Consider the following 24,940-nt stretch of genomic DNA (forward strand, 5'->3'; position numbering starts at 1 on the left):
TGTAAGTCATGGATTTATGGCTGTAAATGACGAAAGACGCACGACTGATCTCCACTTAGGGACACGCAACACGATGTAGTACGCAGTGTAAAATTATCTTCCGGTACTGATGACGGCAGCGAACAAACTAGCGCCAAATCTCAGTTATGAAAGGGTTGAAAGTTTCAGCTGTGTCCTCGTGTAACTGGCATGAAGGCGGCGTTTGCTAAGCCTGGCTGAACCTTATCTATCCCATCTTGAAGGCCATATGTATGAGCATTATGAACGATGCCACATGAATGGACTGCGTCGCGGCGCTGAAGCCTCCTTCCTGCACAGACAGACCGTGGCAGCATGCTGTGAGGGGTCGGAAAGGGATCTGCTTTAACGCGATAGCGTTAAGAAGCCCGTGTCGCAGAAGAGCCGGCGTCATAGTCAGCGTCGACGTCGTTGCACGTGGGCGAAAAGTCCACGAAAAATCCCCAGAGGATCAACCTGTTGGGCAGCTGGACCACATAGGTCACGTGACCTTGTGACGTCGTTACAATCTGGCCACTGGATTACGAGCAAAGTGTCCACCGTGGAAGGTGGCAGTTAAATTAATGATTCGGGGTGATAGGCTGTTTGGGAAGAACAGCTTGGGTCTCACAAGCCCCACCGGTGGCAGCACCTGCCATCACAGGGCAGTGGATATCGCTTAGCCGCTGCACCACTGCGCCAGGGGTGGTATGAGGACCCCCAGCGATCTATGAATGCAAAGTAGAGGATGAAAAATTCCGCATATACGGCCACTAACCCATTAACTCTATAGCGGCATGCCCTTAGGGCGGAGTTTACGTGTCCCCTCCAGTTTTTTCTAAACAGTCGTCATTCCAACTTCATGCCAATGATTTAAAACTATTCGAAACCTGAGAACGGATTCGATTCGTTTCGAATTATTTCAAACATTGCCCTATTTCATTCGTTCAGCAAATAGCACAGAAGGATAATCGATTCGCTATTTGCTATTCGAAATTTTCGAATATTCGCACACCCCTAATGTAACGTGTTTCGCCACCACAGCTGCATTATTTTTGGCCCACCAACTACCAGATGCAGCTGGCAGATGAAATTAAGAGATCTGCATGATAATAAAGAAAACGCTGCCTGAATCTAGTCTCTAGCATGTCCGCTACAGTATGTTTTTATCTGGACACTGGTTTTTTCGGCCGTTCCCTTTTGTTTTCGGGCAATCGCCTAGGGGTCGCCTGCCGCACCAATCAACAACCAGCGACATTCTGTTAGGGGACGAGTGCATCCCAGTGAAATTTAGACCGTTCCACGCGTCCTGTCGGAGCAGCTATTGTTTAAGCTCCTTTCTCTTTGAAGTTGGCTTTGTGACGACAAATCTGAAAAAAAAAAAAAAAACGAAAGCAGGAACACGGTGTCGCCGCCTTCGGGTAGCCCAGTGGTCCCTGCCAGCTGAACGAATTTCTCGCACCTGCCAAAACAGCCTCCCCACCATGCGCGAGCGGAGACAAGAAAGGGGCGAAGGCACCCGCCGTCGTGCGGCTGTGGACGGCGTGCGAGACGATGGCAGCCGCCGCCCTGAGAGCAGGGCACACACACGCCTCTCTGCCAGAAGTGTTCTCGGATGTATTTACAGCCAAAAAGTGAAGTGGCGTCCGCTGCTGCGCGACAGTGAATGGACGGCTGACGCCCGGGGCTGGCTCAGAGTGTCACCGCGACCAGCGCTCCGGGGCTCGATCAAATAGGCCTCCGCGCCGGCGGTCCACCGCGCTCGGCGAGCGCCCGCTTGTCACTCAAGCAGCGACGCTCGGCTCCCAGAATCGGTGCCCCTTGTTTCGTTAGCGGTGCGTCAGTCGCGTCGAAAGCTCGGCGACACAAGCGTCGACTGCGCTGCCCTTCTCCCCCAACCCCCCATTCTCTTCGACGCCAGAGCGGGGAAAACACGATACCTGGCACTGCCCACATGCACGCACGGCAGCCAATGATCGAGCGTGCCAGTCGCTCCGAGAGAGACTGCTGTGTGAGCACGTTCGCAGTGGAACGCGAGGCGTGAGCGTCGTGACGATTGCTTTGCTAGCGGAAGCCGTTTTTCGGTTGAGGAACAGGCAGTCGCTCGTACCAGTTTGTTAGCTATAAGTGCTGATTCTCGAGTGAGTAAAATAAGCTGCCACGTTCAGCGCTAAAGGCAGGTGCCGTGCGACAGTAGCGTCCGCAAGCAAAGCGACGTTTAAAGGCTTCGCTTGTCCGCCTCGAATCAGCGCGAAAAGGTACTGCTGCAGCGCAGCGATACTTGCACTTCGTTATGACGGTTAGTTTTTTTTTTTTTTTGGGGGGGGGGGGGGCGGGGGGAGGGGGGGGCATAAGGTCTCTCTATATTTCGCTTGTTGGTGCCTTCCAGTAAGATCACTCGCAGACAAAAGTCCAATCTGCGCACAGCTGGTTCAGTGCAGCCACAAGAATCTCCATTTACGGGACCTGGATGCCCGACGCGAATGGAGGGGTGCGTCAGTGCCTCCTGCTGCGTTCCCACACTGACGCATAGGTTTGGATGGCAGGGCTCTCCTGAACTCAGTTTCGGGTGGGAGTGAACATGACAATGAACCTCATCTGGCGTCAAGTACAAGACGACAGGTGAAATTTTGCGTATACATTAATGCAGACTTCTTAAATGCGCGGAGCATTGTGACAGCTATTTTTTTCCCTATTTCACCCGCCCAATAACAGAGATAATCGCAACAACCACACGACTAATCTACTTAGACCGAGTTTAGGCCATGTTCTGATGTTCTAGAGACGGCGATGCAGTTTGCTCATGTCATGGCCATTTACTAAAAAACTCAGAGACATGTGCTTAAGTAACCACCAAACTAGCTATGCCAATTAAACCTGTTAAGTATACCCTCAAATCACCACAAGGTCAGACAGGAAAATACGCAGTGCCATGCCACCCATGCGACCCTCCTATAGCCAGGTGGCATGGCAATGCCGACGTATTACAAAGGTCATTTTTGTTAAGAATAGAGAGCATTTAAAGATGTTCATAACTTCCGCACAGCAAGCTACTAAGCCAATTTCAGTGCACCTTTCAATCGGTTCACGCGAGTTTGTCTTTTTGTTGGCGTATACGGCATGTTTGGAACGCATCAAGGAAGACTCAGTCCTATATCCGCAAAGCATGTCCCTGTGCGGGCTCATCTCAATATGCCTCAAAAACGCTTTGCAGGGAATCTAAGTCTTGCATGCAGAAGTCTTTTTCGGCACTTTGTCTGTCTGCATCACCGCACAAGAAAATGTTTCTCCCTTTCCAAGAGCAGACAAGGGCAGTGTCCGCTGAACGTCTCCTGAGTAGCTGAGCCGATGGGTGCCTCCCTTGCTGTAAACTGCAAGGGTAAACGACGTGCCCGACGCGGTCGAGAAACAAGAGCCAGCGTCTCACGTTGCGCAACAAGGTTCGACGCTGTTTTGCACGGTTCAGAAAAGCATCACAAAATGTTGCTCAATTTCCGCGGACTTCCAGAGACGAAGGTGCATCTCGGATGTTGAGCAACTGCGCTGTGTAGGCAAAGTCTACCCAGAGGCGATAGGATAGCGTTTTTTTTTATACATATATAGAGACCCCTCGGAACACAAGAGAGCTGTGTAAACGCCAGAAGTGTTGAAAAGTCAGGCGGCGTGAGATGCTTCATGTTAGCTGCAGTGAGATTTACCTCGGCGTTACCGACAATCTTGATGTGACTAGAAGCCCTTTGGCAGCACATGGTAAGTCCTTCAAGTTGTTTGGAAAGAGTTGTTTGGGAGGAGTGCAAAGACCGTTTAATAAACTTCTCCGAAATGAAACTAGCACCATTGGTACTCGACAGTATGTGGCTCCATAAAAGAGGGACGTTTATGCCCCGCTGTAAAGGTCAATGAATTGACACCCCAGTCACATAGGCGGAGGTAAAAGTGCTACTTCAAATGAATGGCATTCGCTAAAATTGCCACTCGTTTGCTGCTTCGCAGAAAAATTGTCCTATTAGCTGAAAGCGACATTGCTGATTAAATAAGTTGCGAAACCTCCTCCGCATTCATTTTACAACGGAATGTTGCCTCCACAGCGGATATTTCAGCAACCCAGATAAACCGCAGTGTCAAATCCTAAATCAGAACGCAGCTAACATAACAAACATCATCTCCACGTGGACTGATTTTGTTCCGGAACCAAAATGAGCGGAATAAATTGTTCAGTATGCATGGGCCAGAAACCACTGTGTTCGAGGTATGTCACTCATCAAGTATGTGTTCAATCATGTTAGCTCAACCTGCCGGTTTCAGCTTTGATGTCATTAAAAGGAATGTCGATGAATATTGAGTCTTCGATGTCAACAAGGCATGCAAAAAGAACACTAAAAGGTTTCCAGTAATTGCTATTTTACAGCTTAAGTGTGCAAGAGAATTAAACATTCGTCCCGATGCCTTTTCTGTAGTAACCTCCGGGACGGCACCTTTACTGCGATCTGAAGATTTTTTTTTGAGCGCGAATGAGCATACGTATAGGACGTACGAACACAAGCGCCATACGTGCACAAATTGGAAGGCTCCATTGCCCGTTAACGCAGTTGTCTGTTTTCATTACGGAGACGGTCCTGGAGATTTTTTGCCCCTCTTGCTTGCTCCGCTTTTCCATCTTTGTGCTTTGAGAGCGGGCAAACCGGGATGGCAATTTTTTGTTTTTTCCCTGCTCAAGAAGCGCAAAAACATTGCAAGTTGTAAGGCGTTGCACACAACTCACCTCGCCTACAACTTCACTCTAGGCACTTTAAGAGAAACGTTGCTGGTCACTTACGCATTGGTTCAGGGTGAAGCGCTTTCACTATGCACTTATTCAGGGTGTTGCATCCACTTTATTTGGCTGACAAAGAGAGGGCAGTTCGCAGCAGGCGCAGATACAAAAAACATAAAAGCTTCATGTCAGTGTGTTAATGCCCTCATCTAATGAGCTGGGAGGTCCAGAGCTAAAGTTGTTGCCGGGTTCTTTCATTTTTACTTTTATCTTTTGCTGCGTTTTAATGCGAACTCAATAAAGAGGCGCGCCTTATGAAAGGTGCCCTGGTAATTTAAATTAATCGAAATGTGTTCAGCGCACGCAAATTCTCCAGAGTGAACTTAGGACGGAATCGCTGAAAGGGAATGTAAATATCCCATAATTACGTCTCTTGAGAGAAGGTCGAGCTATAAGGGCCCCAGGCGCGACTTAGGAGGACGAGGAAAGAAAATGAGGTTATACTCATGCGGAGTAACCGGCATCAATTCGTAATGTTTCGTCTAATGACTTACCATGTCCAACGTGCATCTTACTTAAGCTGCCTAACGCAGTCATTTAAATCCTTCTCCTTCAGCAATTTGAAAGAAATAAACACCAAAGTGAACATTTTACTGCTTGCGTCTTGCGCAAAAGCACAGTAGATCAGTGCTCTGAAAGCCTGCTTACTAAAATAAAGCCTGCTCACCTCGTGACGCTAAAAAAAGTAATCAAATTAATTTTGATTAGAATTGCGCGAATCAGTTCAATGCTGTAGTTTCAGGAGCAAATTTTCACAAATTCTAGCCCACTTTCATAATCTCGTGCAGTCTTGATGCCTAGAAATTATCTTTGCTTCATATTAAGCAGTAATTTTTTTGTGCAGCTTATCTTCGTCCAGACCAGTAAACGCAGAAGCTGTACACACTTGCATTATTTCACCTGACATATTTTAAAAAGTTTCAGTGCGGGAGACTGAAAAGGCGTCATCAAAATAGAAGCTGGCTTGGCACATACTTGAGACTGGAAGGGTCCAAAATTTTCCCGCTATGCAACCGCTATAAGGTATTGAGAACTCTATTCAAAGTCTGTGTTTCAGTGAACTCGCAATAAAACTTGATCTTTCAGAGCGGACACGAGCTTTTCTGTGAAAATAAAGCCACAAGCTAAGCCCTGAGCGCATAGGTAGCTCTGAAACTACTGTGGAATTTTAATATGCTTCGCAAGCGAAGCCTGACGAAGGCCTATCATGACGAAGACCTGACATGCGAAGCCCACTGCCATGGCCCCAGTACAAAGCATCTCCGAAGAACTCGAATTTTCCTTTATTTTTCATTCTGTCGGTGAATTTGCCACGTAAGCGACTTGTTGTGACAAAGCCATTTCATTTTTTAGTCCTTATATTGCTACATACAATGCACGACTGTCGACCTAAATTCACACATCTATGCAAAAGAAAAAAAAACAGACTTCTTCTTACGAGAGGAAAATCTGAGATTTTAAACCTATCTTTGGAGGTCGAATGCTTACACTAACGAGAGAAGAGAAGGAAAGGGGAGGAGACGGGGTGGGATGAAAAACACTTTGGTTTTAGGCACTCGTCAAAATTTTTTATAGGCCGCCACCATTTAGCTCATAAGGGAGCATAGTATGAGGACAACAGCGAAAATACGTAAGTTCATTCTCGGATTTGTTTCATACTGTGTCACATACTAAAGGAGTTGATGATGATGATGCCTATGCTGCTGCTACTGCTGACGGCAGCAAGTGGGATTTTGTCAGTAAAATGCATGTAGTCTGAGTGTTTGTGGCTTTCTTTGTGGTACAGAGAAAATGCCAATGTAGCCCTGCACACCGCCATAATTTACGAATTTTATAGTCAAGCGTTTAACAGTCCAGGCGATACATGAGGATCCCCTAAGAGTTTGATGCAGAGTACGACCGCTACTTTGTTTCTCTTGTGGGTGTGTTTGTTGTTGTTGTTGGTGATGATGGTATTTACATCAAGAATATTTGTTCCACTTCGTGGTTTTCACTTAATGGCGCAGATAATTTTGCGCATAAATATTTTTTACGACTCCAATAATGATGCAGCAGTCATACGCTCGTGGTACACAATTTTGACTTCTAGATGGTTGTTAAGTGACTATCACACTAGCTTTATTTTTCTCTGGCAAAGAAAAATGAACGTGTACTATGAAGACAACTATCCCTATGGACGATCTGCTTTGGAAGAAGTATCATGTGGCTATGCGGACACTGAATGCACTGAACTGGCTCGAGAGCAGGGATAGATATTGTTACGGGGTTTATGATTTGTGAATTTATTTGTGAATAAGGACATTAGAGTGCATTCTAAAAGCTGAAGCCTATCGTCATTTCTTGCTCTGATCGGCTGAAAAAAAAATCTATCGTTCAGCGCGTTATACATTCAATGTATGCATGCTCTATATAGAACACTACAAATGAAATATTGATAGCATCAGCATTGATCGTTGCCCTTCCCAGAAGGGCGAAAACAGTATACATGTGGGAGGAGAGATCAATTCCAAGAAAACGGGGAGTCCGTGCGCTTTACCGACCCCACGCGGCTGTCGAGGAAACAAAACGACAAAGCAGTGACGCAGACAGGAACGGGGAACCCTACCGGTTTTACTTCACCTCTTTTTTTGTTTTGCCTGATTCACGCCAGGGGGCTACCGCGGTGGTGTCAGCGAGTAGGTGTGGAGACTCTTCTGTCTACAGTTTTTGGACGGACACAAAATAGACACTGGATAGACTCGCGATTCTTCCTCCTACATGTGGGCTGCCTATAGCTACAGCGGGGATCACGCTCTAATCTCCTGGGAGTGCAAGTCAGGGAAGCTGTTAAGCACGCTGGTTGCTCGCTGACAAATGCGCGCACGTCAAGATGCGATGCCGCACGGTATGCCACCTTTAGTGATCGCGGTTCCCAGAACGCACCATGTCTCTTGAGCCTAGACGACACGAAGCGACTGCTTGCATGTGCTGCACAGGTATGCAGTGGCGTTTGCAGCACGAATGACCACCACATACTGCGGAGCGGCTCGACGCAGGCTCTCCTGCTGGTAACCCCTTTTACATCCATTCCCGGGCCCGGCGTTTTACGTGGTGCCACGAAAGAGCTCAGCAGAAACGCAGCACTGTCTAGCTTCAGCGGCTACTATATGCAAGACCTTCGTGAATAATCGATGGCCTATACATTTCGCGCATTTGGCCGGGACAATTTTTGCGATTCACATGTTTGCACCGATTGCGTAGGTTTGAATAAGAAGTGCGTAAATATGGGAAACACGTTTCTTGCAGTGCATATTTCGTGCTTCTTATACACTGAATCATTTGGAGACCAAATGAAATGTAGGTTCAATTCCTGGGTTAGTAATGGCAGCATGTCCTGTGACGTTGCTGGATATATTTGATCATGCATATCGATAGTGAGCAGTCAAGACCCTACTGGCACAAGTGACAGTGACGAAGCGCTCGCACAGAATCCCCAACAAGTGAGAGGCCTACCACCAGAGATCTAAAGCGTGCGAAAAAACCTCCCAACCGAAAGCTCAGTGCCAGGAAGTCCCATTTCTTCTTGTTCCGTCCGCGCTGCTCCGGTTGAGCGGGCGCTGCCAGAGGTTGTGTGTGCTTTCCTTGGCGCGATACTTCAGACGTTCGGATGCGGCCGCTCAACAAGCACTTCCGAGCAGAAAAAAAAAAAAAGGCGAAGCGAGTGCTCCTTCCGCGGCGGCTGCGCAGCCGCCCCTTGCAAGCAGCGGATGGCGGCGTGTCGCCGAACGAAGACGCGGGTCCGTCGTAGCACACGTCAGTGCGCACGACCCCGACAAGCGTTTGTTTCAGCTTGTTAGGCGTCCGTTTGAAGAGGCAGCAGAAGCGCCAGTTGGAGAAAGGAGGGGTGGTGGGGAAGAAAGAGAGGCTAACAAGCGTCCATCGCCGCGGCGGCCACGTGTCCAGCCCGGAGGTGCGGAGGGCAACGGTCGGGAAAACCTAGGACCGCGTTTCGAGCTGTCACACCTGTCGGATTAGTGAAGATTGATCAGGTAATCCGAGTCAGCGTTTGCTCCCCTTTGCAACGCATCCCCCTTCTTCCCTAGCGCCCCCCCCCCCCTTCCCCCCTCACGCTGTGCTTCGCTTTTTCCTGTCGCCACTTTGAGTGCTGAGAGTCGCGAGATTCATTCGGCCCTAGCTTCTTTCTTTTTCTTCACTTGCTCCTGTCTGTTTTACTTTTAACTCTCCGTCTCTATCGCTTTTACCTCTCCGTAGAACAACTGCGTTACGCGAATCGCAACTACTGACGTCGATAGCAAAGCGCTCGTGAAGTTGTGTGCATAGGTGCCGTTTTGTTGCATTTTTGTATACTTGTGTTTCAGTCCTCCAGGACGTAACTGCATGTATATATTTTCTGTGCGTCATCCCGCATGCTTTAAACAGCGTTAATGGACTATTTTCTTCAATCTCTACTATGCACTGTCAGTCGAGGATTCCCACGAATGCGTTTTATAGGTTGAAGGCTGCAGAGAATATTAAGTGAAGGTGTTGTTGGTGCCATGAAGTTCCAGACTCCTCGTAAATTGAAAAAAAAAAAATGGCATTGTAGAGGAGGTCAGCAGCATTACAGAACCATGGACTTCAAAGCCAGAATTACTGGTTTTATCGCCAAGACTTACGGTCGAAGTCCAAAGGAGCTTGGCAAGTTATTGTGTAAGTTAGCTTCTGAGTGAACTATGAACTGGATGATTCAAAATCTGTAGCAGCAAAGAAACGTCTGTTATGACTAATAATATATTGTGCATTGCTATACAGGGTGTTTCACCTAAGACTTTCTGCAATTTTTAAAAATAAGCTATTTGAATTAGATGCGCGCTTTTTCTGGCATAGCATTGTCAGTGGTGTAGTACATCATAATTCAACTAAGACGTGCTAACTAGCAGGCTTGTTAACCAATATTTAATAGTTAACTTTTAAACTATTACCGTTGGGCTCTTTAATTATTGAGAAGCATGTAGCCCACCGTAAGTAATGTCCATATCCGTTTTTAGAATTTCGAGAACGCGATTATCCTCGGCGCTGTGGCCCAACAAATTTTGGCTATTTCGACGAGTTAGGCTCACTGGTGAGGTTGCTTTGCCTGCAAGCTGCTCAAACCGCATGTATTTTGGCGCGATGTAGGCGAAATTTGTTGGGCCACAGCGTCGAGGATAATCGCGTTCTCGAAATTCTAAAAACAGATATGGACATTACTTACGGTGGGCTGCATGCCTCTCAATAATTAAGGAGCCCAACGGTAATAGTTTAAAAGTTAACTATTAAATATTGGTTAACAAGCCTGCTAGTTAGCACGTCTTAGTTGAATTATGATGTACTACACCACTGACAATGCTATGCCAGAAAAAGCGCGCATCTAATTCAAATAGCTTATTTTTAAAAATTGCAGAAAGTCTTAGGTGAAACACCCTGTATTAATCAACCATATGATATCCATCATTTTGATGGCATCATTCCAACAGTTATTCATAGTTTCTAAACCTTCTCCGACCGGCATCAGCAGTCTGCTCATGGCCAATTTAATGGGATAAACATTCAGCTGCTGCGAGTGTAGCGCAGCGGGTCTCGCAGATGCTCTAAGCGTGGGAAGAAACACAGCCACATCGGCTTTCAGTCGAAAAATTGGCTTATCGGCGGACAACGCGCCCACAAGTGCGGAGAGAGAAGTGCCAGCTCTAAAACGGGCGATTTTGCATATCAGGTCTCGCCCCTTCGCGTCACGGCGTTTCGAAGCAGGGAAAGGCCTACTGCCGCCCACTTTGCTCGAGGTCTGACACCCGCGAAACATTAATACTTATGAATTTTTGTGTCTATGCCCAACAATAAATATTTTGTCTCTAGAGAGTAGGACATGGAAAAAGTTCGTTTGGCATTGTAAAACTATTGGGCAACGTGTGTATCCGAAGGAAACGCAAGGCCACGGGAAAATCGTCTGCCAGCGGCCACCACTTCCAACTTTTTGCCGCACCCTGCCTTGTTGCACTTCAGTCTCCGTGCATGCTGGCGCAGTTTCCATTATCTGTGCTGCGACGTCGCTCATCGTCCAGCATCCTAGTAAGATCAGCGCGTACAGCGTATGTGCGTGTCCTGAGCGCCGAATTTGACAATCCTGAAAGGCAGGCGTGCTTGTTCTGTTGTGGCATATGCCAGCGTAGGATAGCTGCTATGCGAATGCGCTGCGGTCAGGTTCACGTGCCTTCGAACTGGTTTAAGGTGTCGGTCATTATACTGGGAAGGGCTGAAACGCACTGGGAAGGGCTGAAACGTGCACAGTTTAGCAGACATTAGATCTATTTTCCTCACAGCATGCAAAGGCTGCCAGTGGGCTAGCAAACCATCGATACATGCCACTGTGCGCACCGCGCGTCTCAACACATCGCCCTGAATACTCCTAGAAAGCGTCATACCATTAATTTTCTTTGCATGCATTTAGTGTGAAGACATGCTACGAAACAGGGCAGGTTCGATGGTTCGAGGTTCGCTAGCGCTGAAACAATACAGATATCGCTGTCGCTGTGTATGACCTACTACAACATAGAAGCGAACAATAAGGGGTGACAACTGACAGCAGATTGTACAGTTTTCCGTAAGAGACGAATGAGCAATGTTGCTGTACAAATAAGTTAGTATAACAGGGATATTAAAACAGCGACTGCTTTGAAGCAGCTAGCAGGGGGAGTAAGTTGGAATCGGAAGTAGCGATAGCAGACTACTTTCCCTCGATCCTTTGTGTTGACTCTGGAAACGCACCTACCGTTTGGGTTCCCTTATTTGTGAGAGTGGCTATTAGAGTTTTTCTCTCCGTACTGAGCGCGTGATCGCGGATTCGACCCCGGCCGCACCGGTTGCATTCCCACAGAATCGAAATTCAAAAATCGATCATAAACTGAGATTTCAGTCTATGTTGAGAAACTTCGCCTAGTTTAAATGGACCTGGATCTGTCATCTAGTGCGTGCATCACAGCCCGGGTGTACCTTTTCACACGTAAAAGACAAGTAGTTTTATTAATTGGAAACAAGGCGATTAATACTGGACGTATAGAGTCCAGATTGTTTAAAGCGCGATGCAAGCGCCCTTCTCCAATCTTTTAAGGAGCGTCGCTAGCGCTGAAACAATACAGATATCGCTGTCGCTGTGTATGACCTACTACAACATAGAAGCGAACAATAAGGGGTGACAACTGACAGCAGATTGTACAGTTTTCCGTAAGAGACGAATGGTCGATATCCTGCATCTTCACAACATTCGCGCGCGCAAACTTTATATTTTCGCAAACCCGCGAAAAAAGTTAGACAGATAGCATAAACACTGAAGAGAATTCCTCAGTTAGGCTAATGTGTTCGCGTGCAAAAACGAAGCGCAATAAATTTTACATCCACGCCGTGCTCGAAATTCACGCTGTTTCCTTTTTTATTATTATTTTAGGGAAATTTGCAAACGCACGAGAAAAAGAAACAAGACATACGCCGAGATTTCGTTTTTTTTTGCGATGTTTTAATGTGGCTATGGTTTTGTTTTTGCTTCGCGATCAGTAATCGATGTCACAACCAACTCTTGGCTTGCCTACAGCTGCTGCGACCATCTCCACTTTCACCGCACTAATTCAGTAGTGATGTAACGCTCTGCTCGACGGCGTCTTTCTTGAGAAGACATTCTTGGAAAGAATTATTCAACGGAGATAGAGCACTGCACGGGCCTCAATCTGAGGCCCAAGCCCGGCCCGGGCCCGAGACCTGAAGCCCGAGCCCGGCCCAGGCCCGCGGCTTCAAGCCCGGGCCCGGCCCAGGCCCGCTAAATTATCGGTCTAGCGAGCCCGGCCCGGCCCGTGAATCCCGGAGTGAAGCCCAGCCCGGGCCCGGCCCGGCCCGTTTCATAGTAACGCCTGAGGTATACTGCTCACTCTGAGCAAGTAGACTGCTACTCGACCGATATGAAACTGGCCGACAAAGGTTCTGAAACCACAGTTTTGCTTGTAGAAAGTTGGTTCGTTTTAACCTAGAAGGAAGTGATTAAGAGTAGAGCTCGCCAGGCCCGTCTTTTGAACAGTGATCTCGTGTAGGTGCGCAACGCTAAACTCGGAAGTTCCGAGATCCAAATAAAAAGGGCTGCATACGCGCGTAATAGACTAGTTTACATTCCCCCATGATTTTAATCAGTTATATTTTGCCGAGAACAGAAAACCGGGCAAGCTGGAACGGATTCATCTTAAAGCAGCGCGATACACAGGACGAGAGAAAGAAACAAGACACGACACGAGCGCAATCTAACAACTGAATTTTATTCCTAGAAGGGTTAGTTATATACGCACCAAACATAACGATAAAACACAGACACATCGCGATAGCCCCCACAAACCCGTACGCCCATGTAGCGGACTGCAAAAACCGCCTCATTCCAACAAAGCCATTCAGCATCTTAGCACATGACAAGCACCTGCAATCACCCTGTCGCCACACATTCCCCGAGAGCGCGAATCTCTTTTTCTACGAGATTAATGGACGGCGAGGCGACACATGTTTCAGATTCCTGGCTTATCAGAAACGCCTCAACTAACTCCCTGCAGGTCCTATCTGGGTGACTGAACAAGATATTAGTCCTGTCCAAATGGGAGAAACAATCTTTACATTTCCGGCAGTGCAAAGCCAGGTTCGATGACACTGCCTCTTTTACTGACCTGCGGTGCTCAAACAGCCACTCATTAATACAGCGGCCTGTCTGGCCGATGTACGTCTTGCCGCAGGAGAGCGGTATCGAATAAACCACTCCAGTGATACAAACGACCAGTGTTTTTTTGTGGCAAACTGTGCATTCATTCCTTGCTTGGTCGTCCCGGCACTCGATCTTCCTCCTTACCGCACTGCAGACTCTGCTCAGCTTATCCTTCGCTGTAAAAACCACTTTCACCCCAAATCTCGAGCCTACCTTCTTCAACCGGTGAGACATGCCATCAACGTACGGAGTCGCCACGGTTCTTGTAAGCGTGCCGTCTTTTTCTTTTGCTGGACATACGCCCCTAGTCAATATCATCTCGGATATTTGAGCCAGAGCCATATCCGGATAACCAGCGTCCCTCAGTCTCTGAACCTGCCCCTGGAAGCTAGTCTGAACCCTATGGGAGCACGATTTCCGCAATGAAGCCGTGAGACATGCCGTCGCTATTCCCGCCTTGACCAACCTAGAGTGCTCTGAATTGAAACTGAGGAGCAGCTTAGCTGTTCTTGGGTTATATTCCCAACACGTTCCTGTGCCACGGCAATTGACTTTCAGGTCAAGGAACTGAATCGAACCCGAGTCTGGTAATTCAAACGTAAAACACAGACCCTGGCTCCTCTCTTTGAAAATCTTAATGACATCGCGATGTGTCTGTGTTTTATCGTTGTGTTTGGTGCGTATATAACTAACCCTTCCAGGAATAAAATTCAGGTGTTAGATTGCGCTCGTGTCTTGTCTTGTTTCTTTCTCTCGTCCTGTGTATCGCGCTGCTTTAAGATGAATATTTTGCCGCCCGGAAGTATAAACATCCAATCTTCCTAGCAAGCAGTGGGTGCTATTTTTTTAGTGAACGCGATCTCGCAGGTTGAAATCATAGCCGAACTGGTCGCCTTTCAGCAGAAACGAAAAGCTAAAAGGCTTGAGTATTTCGCGGTGTGTGGTTTGAAGATAAGCGTCCTAATATGTTCTTCCCGAATGCATTTCTAATAGTGTATAGGTATGTTTTGGGATGACGAACGATCAATGGCCAATTAAGACCGGTTGAATTTGACTCTTGCTGGTGGAGAAGAAGATAACGCGCGAACCACGTGATAACTTGCAGGGTAAAACACTAGTCATGACAACCAGGCTGAAGAAGCGAGGAGGGATAGATGTGGTTATGAGATGAAATGTACAAATTCTCGCGATCTTTTGCGGCTATTTCATTTACGAGATGTTCCGGTCAGCTGATCAAAAAGAAAACCAAACGCGCTTTAGTTTGTGAATTTTCTCACATGAGAAAAATATAGCTATAAAATAAAAACTATGTTTTTGGGACCTAAGGGCCCAAGGGGAGTCAGGCTGTGAGAGACACCGAAGCAGAACGCACCGGATCATTTCGACCACATGGGTTTCTTCAACGAGCAATGATACTACAAAGTACATGGCTGTCATGCTTGCCGCCTAAATAGAAATGCGGCCGCCGAGGCTAGGATCAAACCCTGGTTCCCCGGCTCAGTAATCACGCGCCTTGACCACTAAGCCACCGCGGCGTGGAAATAAGGAAATAAGTCAATGAATAAAGCTTAGTTTTTTTCTCAGCGTGTACTATAACCCATAGCTCATCCGTGTCGCTGCTCCAATGCCGCAGTTGCGTACTTCACTTTGCAATAGTGAATGAATAGTCGGACACCAGCCGTTTCTGTATACGGACCCAAGCCCGACTCAGGTCCACAGCTTTAAGCCCGAGCCCGGCCCGGGCCCGCAACTTCAGGCCCGGGCCCGGCCCAGGCCCAGCATAACAGATCATGTCCCGGCCCGGCCCGGCCCGGGCTTTCGGGCCGGCCCGAGCCCGTGCAGTGCAGTGCACTAAACGGAGACTGTGACGTCTTACGGCTGTTCGTGTCAACAGTAAGTAATTAACATTAGGAATGCATCGTGACCTGTTGTTTATGTCCCTGCACTTTCGATTCGTAAATAGCAGAACAAAAACAACACATCAAGCCAAAGATGAACCGTATTTGCTCGCGTAACGAACGTGCTCGTATAATGAACGCACATACACTTTGACTGTCAAAAAGTGCCATTTTTTTTCCCTCGCTCAATGACCGCACCCGATTCATTTGACGTGCAGTCTTCAATTGATTATAGAGAGTGCTAGTGGGCGCCCTTTATTGAACGCCGAAACAGCTACATGATGCTCTCATAATGCTATCAAATTTCAACTTTCTGTACCTCACCCTACGGAGAGAAGAGCCAATAAAACGCTTCGCGACGAATCCCAGAACAAACCACGCCTGGCACGAAGAATTTCTCCTGTTGTTATCATACTAAGGGTTGTAGCACCTTTTTGCATTTGGGCTTCGCGATCAATGCTGTGAGCTGTGTTAGAGTGAACTTTAGTTACGCTCGCTTCACTCAGCTTTTTGGGTGGCTACCCGACTTATACGTACGGGTTTAAGATAAAATTTGTTGCTATCATATATTCTGGAGCACTGAAACCATGCAGAGGAGTGAGTTTTGTTTAATTTCGAACGTGTGTTTTACCGAATGAAGTAAAAGAAAAGAATGAAGTAAAAGAAAAAGAAATGTGTTCATTACAATAGCAAATACTGTAACTGTTTATTAAATCAATTTATTCAAGACATCTACCCCCTTCCTTGACGAAAAAAAAATTGGCTGACGTTTTAGCATTGCTAAGCCCCTAATATTGTGCGAAAGCACAGTTTTTTGCAGGTAGATACCATCACCACATACCTGAAAGCGCGATCGAGGGGTCCACTGACCTAAGGGGCCAGTTATGCGCCTCTTAAATTTTTTCATCGTCAATGCCAATTTACCCCATGCACGCCGGTGGCCTATGTTCCAGAGCCGCGTTGCTGCAGCAATGTTGTCAGTGCCAATGCGTATTGCTCTCGTGCCGTGTTTCTGCCACAAAGTTGTCCACGTCAACGCATACAGTGCACATCTTTCTGTCGCTACCACCACATTGCTCAAAGCGCTAATATTAGCTTGTAGTATTGTTAGTTGATGAAGAACACGATGTGCAATACACAGCGCGAGAGGGTGTTGCAGTTGACCATGAGGCGTGATCGGCTGCGGTGATAGCCTAACCAGTTTTTCCTGAGAGTACAACTGGCTGGCTATTCGAGGTCTCCGTATCCTATAGATAGTGAGCTAAAAGTATTCGCTTATGCAAATTATCTGGATTTTTCTACGCAGATAAGGCTAGCGTGATGAAGCTGTTCGCTTAACTGAGCAGTCTGGCACAATTTCGGGTGCCCGGATGAACCATTCCAAAAGTTACGGTCTGTGTTTTGGATTGTGGCGATCTACACTAGCTGAATATCCTAGAGTGGCATGGTAGTGTGCACCACGCAAGTACCTTGGAGTACCTTTAAGCGCGCACAGGCGCAGTGAAATCTATTGGAAAGATCGCGTATCGGCTGTACAGCGCTAACCTCAGGCATTTATCCCACCTAATCTGTAAATATTAAGGCGAAAGCCTTCAATACCTCGTCGTTGTCGACAGAAGGTTGTCAGCAGAAGTGTCACGCTTTTTCTAGTCACACCAGAAAAATATCTTGTTGCACTTTGGGATTCGAACCACCATCCATCCGTTCCACAGCCGAGCGTGCTAATGGCTACGCTACTTCCTGCCAGCGCATATGTATACAGGACGCTGGAGAGTGTTTGCAGAAAGGCGTCAAATCAGACGGACGCCTCCCAAACGCCCTCCAGTGTCTCCAGCATTTAAGATTGACAAACAATTGCGTACTTAATTAACATCGTAACCACACATCAGTGACACAAGCAGCAACTCCGCGCTAAAGGCTTTCGCCTCACAGCACTTTAGGTCAACAAAGTGCCCCCTGAATTTTTTTCGGCAAGGCTACACCCTGTAACTTGTTTCAATCAACAAAAATGTATTATGTTTTGCAGATTATTCACTGTGCCAGAATTTCTATTCACCATTTCTATAGAGTTTTTGCAACTTTTGTTTGGAGCTTTTGCCTGGAACCCATGCGACGTGATTATCTTCTCCGGCCTGTCAGCGCAGGTGGGGTATGCTTAGTCCATCTTTATGCGGGCAGATTGTTGCCCACTTTATGTTTTTTCGCGACACTTGCCAACCGATACTTCAAGCAGTTTTGCAAACAAATTCAGTTAACGCTTTGCCCACACTGACTGTGTCCTAAAACTTCTCGGACTGTTCTTGTTTATGGGGGTTTATGGATGAGGTACTGAGCCGCCGCGCTGGCTCAGTGATTACGGCGCTTGGCTGTTCACCCGAAAGGCGCGGGTTCGATACCGGTCGCGGCGGAAGCATTTCGATAGAGGCTAAATTCTAGACGACCGTGTACTGTGCGATGTCAGTGCACGTTATAAGAACCTCCTGTGGTCGAAATTTCAGGAGCCCTTCACTATGGTACTCCTCATAACCTGAGTCGTTTTGGGACGTTAAACCCTCATAAACCAAACCAAGCATGAGGTATATTTGGCGTGAGTTTTCTCGCAGTCCGGTTTTTAGCAGAGTTCTCTTATTCAGTGTCGTGAAAACGTTTGCACAAAGATTTGATTTTGATCCTTTTACCTCCTTTTATTTACCGCTCATTGTAATTTGGATTGCTAGGACATGATGTCCTGACGTGGATACGAAAAATGTCACTTCGCACGAAGACTTTCTTCTGCACGTTGCGTACGGAAAAAATGCGCGTGAAGACTTGGCTTCAGAAAAAGGGAATTTTTGTGTTATCTGTAAGCTACCGCCTCTGTGATGCTCCTGAAAAAATTGAACATTGCTTAATTTATTGTAAGGACGCAATTCTGTTCTGGGATGTCTTGCAATGGACATTGAAAAAGCGAATTTATTTGATTTCTCATACAGTACGATACCTTGAAAACTAAACATTTTGACAGATTTGCCTGCCTGGCTGGGTTTCAAGACTTATTATTTAAACTCTAACACATCTAGACCCAAAAACTTCAATTTGAAATCGAATGTTTCGTAGCCGGCTCGGCTCCTTCTTCAGGGGTGACTGGGGGCAGTAGCTAGCGTCTTTAAGTACGTCACCGGAGTGCAATATGTTAAAGAACATTTAATATGTTTTTACTGATGAACTACACAGCTTATGGAAAACTAGAATGATGGACCAGCACTGTGAATCAGTTGTTTCGACAAAATCCCATTTCTGCCAAATGATTGTTCATCGGAGGGAAATGTATGAAGAGGCCGATTTTAAACCGCAGTGGCATTCCCTCTTGGTGATGTGCTCAGCCTCCCCTCCCGTCTAGTGCTCTGTTGGTCTGTCTTTCTTAGATGTCTTTCGTGGCTTTCCCGAAAGATTTGTAAATGGTTGATGTAAATACAAAATAATTTCTGGGTAATAAGCACCATGTTTTTTTAAAAAATGCGATGATAGCCTATTGCTCTCGCGCGGTGGCCAGTGAAACTGATCTGTTCGCGCCGCCGCGGGTTCGAATCCCTGTGACAGCAATATTTATTAATTTAATTATTTATGGTTTGCCCAGTGTCACCCTCAAGGTCAACCATTACACAAACCGGTGCACCGGTTTGACCTCTGAAGGTACAGTTGTGGCCTTTTGCAGCAGTGCCGCTTGACTGCCACAACGTTGTCAGCGCTAGCGCAAGCAGGCAACACCTCTCTCTGTCACCACCTCACGTACCTCAAAGCGCGATTCAGGCGACCACTGACCCAGGGAGCCAGTTATGTGCACTTTCTTTCCTTAAAATCATCGGAGTCTAAAACGTTGTCAATGCCAACACCAATGAACAGAATGAACGCCGACGGCCTATTGCTTCAGTGCCGCGTTTCTGCCACAACGTTATCAATGCAACGCATGCAGCGCACATCTGTCACTACCGCCACGTAGCTTAAAGAAAAAAACTGGTAATGGCGCAAGGAACGAGGACACGGAAGGCCCCCAAAAGACAGGACTGGCAGGACCTGGTTTCTTGCGCCATTACCAGTTTTTTCTTTCAACATGAACCAACTCGCCCTAACTAGAGTTTTACTTGACGTAGCTTAAAACACGACTGATGTGTCCACTGCCCCAGGCGGTCAGTTATGCGCCTTTCCTTTGCTTTCGAAGCTGCCGCGCTCCATCGGTTTCGTAGCTTAAAGCGCGACTAAGGCGTCCACTGCCCCAGGGGGCCAATTATGCACTTTCCTTTCCTTTGCTTTATCTGGAGGTCAAATGAAGGTGAAAACCGCAAGCGCCGCGAAGAAAGCCCGAGGTCCCGTAGTAAAGCTTTCGCATCAAAAGGCGGCATTAAAAGGGCTGCACAACCCAAGCATTGCGCAACGCCGGGCTTGTGTTGTGCAGGACTTTTAAGGTCATTTTTTGGTGCTGCCGCTGTAAATATTGTTATGCCTAAAGATGCCTATCCGTGCTTCACCGCCTCGATAGTAGCACTTAGTGACCTCGAGACAATATAACAGTCTAGCAATGTGCATCGCGTTGTAGACAAAATGGTGTCTGGCCTGCGACGTGCACTCGTTTTCACCAGTTCAGTGCAACAGTGGTGTATGCAGTGATCCACGTCATATACATTGGAGTTTCCTTCTTCATATTCGTGGCGTGGATATACCCCCGAGGGCCACATATACGCTGGCAGGTGCCCCAATATACTACACAGCATGCATTCTGAAGAAAAAATTCCAACTGTGGGCAGTGCCCCCAGGAAGGCGTACCGTCGTCCCAAACCGACCCAGGAAAAAGAATATTAATAACAGTTTGGCACAATTAGGACGCCCAACTAGAAAAGTTCCGACTAGAAAAGTTCGAACTATGTACTCCGAACCAATGGAAAGCTCCAATTGGACGTTCAAATTAGGACACTCATAAGAATAACTATTGGCTGCAATTCAAGTGGCAGCTTCAAGTAGTCCATAGGCAAGCATGCATGACACTTACACTAAGACTAAAAAGGTGAAGAGGCGACAAAAGACCAAAGTGATCAGTATGTGTCGGCAGAACAAACTTTTCTTCTTCGGGCTTTTGCACCCCATTCATGGGACTCTTGTGGACCCAGAGACTCTTGTCCGTTGAGTGAAGTATTGCGTTTAATCACGACTGCAGTGATGGCGGAAGTGATGAAAAGAACTCAGCGGAGCAAGCTGTTAATATGTTTTTACGAGCGTCTGATTAGTTCGCTGTTCCGGGTTAGTAGAGAGCAATATGCAGGTAACAGTCAAGGAAAAAACTGGTTTCTAACAAGAAAATTTCCTTTTCTCTTTTTGCTGTCAATCGCAAGCTCCAAATGGAATGTCCCATTGCAGTGCTCCAGACACTAAGATTGGACCATCTAGACGGAACTGCCATTTTTTGGATGATACAAATTAAATGGCAGAATTAAATGGTGTGCCCGACTGGAAATAGGGACACCAATTGGACTACTCAGTTGAAATCGTGAGCCAATTCACTCTCCTAGGGAGTCTATTTAAGTCTAATGAATCCATTTGGACTGACCAATTGAGGTAAATGTTGCTTTCTTTTTTTTTCCTGGTGAGGATTCATGAACAACGTGTGGAATCGGTAGTGAAGCACTCGAGCATTACTACCATGTCGCCGCTGACGTGACAGCGATATTTGAATGTTATTTCACGGCTTCACTTCTTCACTCCACTTCAGTAATTTGGTCATACTCTGTGGCCATATATGTGGCCGCTGGGGTACAAAGGGTTGAGCATAGTTTTTCAGGATGCAACATAATTTATACCGACGAAGTCTAAGATAACAAAGAATGTGATCAAATTTGTGGCAATTATGTATTAAAAAAGGCCTTTAGAATCGTTCACGCAAAAGTAGGGAAAATACACAGTGAGGGAAACTTGAAGAACTTTTAAAAAGTAATCATATTCAGCGCATGGTAACCCTGAACTATGGATTGCGATGAGAACAACAGCGAAAAAAAAAGGCGGGGGGGGGGGGGGGGAGGGGGGGGGGGGGGGCTTCGAAGGAGGTGCTGATTCCATCCAATTCATCCATCCATCACAGTACCGCCGGGTTGAGCTTGAGTTCCCTTCTGTATGGATGACACACTCTAACGTCGAAGCGAAAGAGCGAACTCCCGCCTTTCGACCTCATTTCATTTGCTTCTTTCTTGAGCGCGCTTCTTATGCACGTCCAAGCTCTCCATAATATTTATGGCCAGTACGTATTGTTATTTTCTGATCTATACCATCATATCTTTTCCCGTTTTCGACGTTGTGCTAGTTACGGTAGCCACAATGTCTGGCAGTAACAAGCACGTGCTGCTTTTAATTGCCTCTGGCGTGCCGTCTGGAACGACTCGTCCTCTTTTTCATGGCGAAGGTGACAGACTGGCTCTCGTTACACCGCCGCCAGACCCCCCTCCAAGCCTTGCGACACGCGGCACGCAAAACAACCATGGGGAGGCACGCACGCGCGCTGCGCAGTTCCACAAGGGCACCAACAGGAAAACCCTTGTCGCTGTGGGCTAATCGCGCGAGGCTGAAATACGGCGACAGGCGCCGACGGCCAGGCGGTTTTTCGTGCACAGGCGCTCGCACCGCCCGCCTCCGGCAGCAGCAGCAGGTGCCATCTCTGCAAACTCGGTGGCGCAGACGGTGCCGCGCCTTGACCGCCTGCCCGGCCTTCTCCGGCGGTGCCCCGCAGTGCCCCCGCATCACGCAGGCCGGCATTCCGCGCACGTACGCAGGCCGTGAGGACACGCGCGCGCGTCGACCACGCGCTGTTTTCAGCTACGTCGTCCGAATCGGTGTAAACTTTTGCGCCTCACACTGAGCGTCATAAGAGCCTCGCACAGGTATTCGCGGATGACGGATGAGTGTGGCATATGTGCGGAGCAGGCTTCTGTTGACGTGCGCTACGCCAGCTGCGTCGCATGTAAACTGCTGGTAGTGAAACGACGGTATGGAATGACAATGTGCAGGTTTTTTTCATGATGACCTCTTGTTTGTTTATCTACTCTAAAGTCTCTAGAAAGTATACTTCATGCTTTCTCTCTAGTCAAGCGTTCTCGATAGACTAATGTTTCATTCCCAAAATCCCTGTAAAGAAAGCGATAAGCGCTTCGCCCGCCGCCACACGGCATCACCATCGGACTTGTGACCGAAAATTACAACTTTAGAGACTTTCGGTTTGCCCGATTTACGCCTACGTTCGAACAGGAGCAGAGGGGATTTTTCGGCCGCGGTGTAGTTCAGGCGCCCACCGTTCAGTGAGATAGTTAGTTGCCCACGGCCACTTCTTTTTCTTTCTCTCAAACAAAGAACCATATAACCTTTCTTGATCCGACCGGCTTTCTTGTTCTCTGCTGCACTGAAAAAAAAAAAGAGAATTTAAAACAGAAATGGCGAACTCCCGAAAAGTGAACTAACTGGCTGGGTATTAAGCACTGAGGATGACAGAGCAATGACTTTGATGTGAACGAACAGTTCATACCAACGGCATTGCGTAGCATACTCTTACAAAATATTTTTAGACAGTCTATACACAATCTACAGACTTATGGCCATACACTTTTAGTAGACTTTTCTGACTTTTCTCTATATGCAGTCTACAGACTATGAATAGACAAAAATAAATATCTATTTGAAGGCAATAGAGTCTATAAGAAGTCTATAGACTGTCTGTAGACCATTTATATAAGGGCAGTGCACAGAGCATACCTCTCCGATGCTCGCGAGCAAGCTTGCGTTGCGAATCACAATTCAATCCAATTCATTTTATTACAGACATAAATGCAAAGACGCAATAGGTCCACGAGGGGAGGCAAAGGAGATTCATATGTCGCCTGACGAGGCCTTTACCCCGGACGCACATATCAGACAGGCACTACGGGCAGTTTTCGTGTTGATAAATATAATTATAATTGCACTGACTGACCGATAAGCAAATACCATAAATAGAAGCATTGGAATAAGTCAAGAGCACGAAAAACTAGAAGATAATGCAAAAACTGAATAACAAATAATAGGAGAAGAACACTAACCCATATTCTCACGCGATATTACTGCATAAGGTAAATATTTTAAACGGGAATTTCTCCATTTGCACGTCAAACAAGACTGCGCTCGGTTGAAACCTCCATTTATTCCTTTTTCGGCGAACTGGAATGGCCTTCCGGAGACGGGCCGGCAGGGTCCCCAACTGCGGCCAGGCCGTGGCCAAGGCTCGCCGGGGCGCCGTGGGGAGCGCGGCGCGTTGCCGACGCGTCCAATCGATCGGGCGCATCGCGAGTGCACCTTCGTCGCGGTGTCGCCCTCGCGTTGACGCGATGAAGTTAATCTGCTAATCCATTAATGGGAGTCCAGAGCGGTTGCGTGGTGGGGAGCAGGCGCCTGTGACACACGTATAAATAAAGGTTCGCGCCCCGGAAGGAATGTATACGTGGCGCGAACGGAAGCAGGAGCTAATGTGCCGGGTTGCACGCCCAGATACACCCCTCTGTGAGGAGGTGTGCGTGTGTATGTATGACATATACAATATAGGCCACAGAGGGCGCTCTTATCGGGGGGCATTTTTGATAGGACCCAGGAAGGCATACGGAGGCGGGAGAACGGAGAGTACCGTCCATGAAAGATGTGTGGGGAGAAACGTGCGGCAAGCGTGGGCAGTCTGCTCGTTTTAGGGGTGGCGGGCGTGACGAAATAAGGGAGGAGGTGGGGGGAAGGGGGGGGGGGACTAGAGCCTTTTTAGGGGGTGCAGGCAACGGAAGATTCACATCGTAGCGTCGGTTCTGCATTCCGACTTTCTTCGGTTGCCCTAACTTGCCTCAAAAGTAGCGCGAATTAGCGTATGGGACAAAAATTACTGGCTCGTTTCGACACGTATGGAATGTAAAACCGCGCTGTTTTTTTATTTTTTTCGGTTGTGACCACCAAGGAAGTGGTTATATAAAGAACTTTTTTGCAACCATACATGAACTCATTTTGCGCAGTTCAAAATGTAATAGCTGTCGCAGCTCATCCTTTAGCTTCTTTTCTTTTTCTGAAGAGTAAAAACGGCCAAATTTTAATGAAAATTAACAAGAAACAGTCTTGATTTTGTTGTGTTTCGAATGGCGTGTTGTTTTCAACTTTAATTCAACAACTGGAAAAGGCAGGAGCACACACCGGTCACAAGTGCCATATGTTCAGTTTTGTACAACTACTGCTACCCTGAGATAATGCCGTAGAGCGCCAAAAAAATAAACCGTGAGTGGCCATTAAAAAAAATGTCCAGAGTAATTTTCCTCCTTTTTTGTTGTTTTCATTCATTTCTATAGTCAAGTGGTGCTTACATGCACCACTAAGCTACTGTAGTAGACTAAAATTGTGCGACTAAATTTGTGGCTGAGTCGTAAAAAGAAGTAAGAAAACTAATACAGCATAGTTTTGCATCTTATGCACAGT

At 47.1% G+C, this 24,940-nt stretch overlaps 1 protein-coding gene across 1 annotated transcript in view; it reads right to left on the reverse strand.

Moving 5' to 3' along the window:
• Positions 1-21,177: 21,177 nt before the first annotated feature.
• Positions 21,178-24,940, reverse strand: part of LOC149350823 (uncharacterized) — a 130,793-nt gene continuing 127,030 nt past the window's right edge. Inside the window, exon 4 of the mRNA XM_089575569.1 lies at positions 21,178-21,227. Within this exon, the coding sequence (XP_089431695.1) occupies positions 21,178-21,227 (50 nt within the window). The remainder of the gene's footprint in view (positions 21,228-24,940) is intronic.

The sequence above is a fragment of the Amblyomma mixtum genome, chromosome 3 (assembly GCF_055824585.1).
Source record: "Amblyomma mixtum isolate Tamu chromosome 3, ASM5582458v1, whole genome shotgun sequence".
NCBI lineage: Eukaryota > Metazoa > Arthropoda > Arachnida > Ixodida > Ixodidae > Amblyomma > Amblyomma mixtum.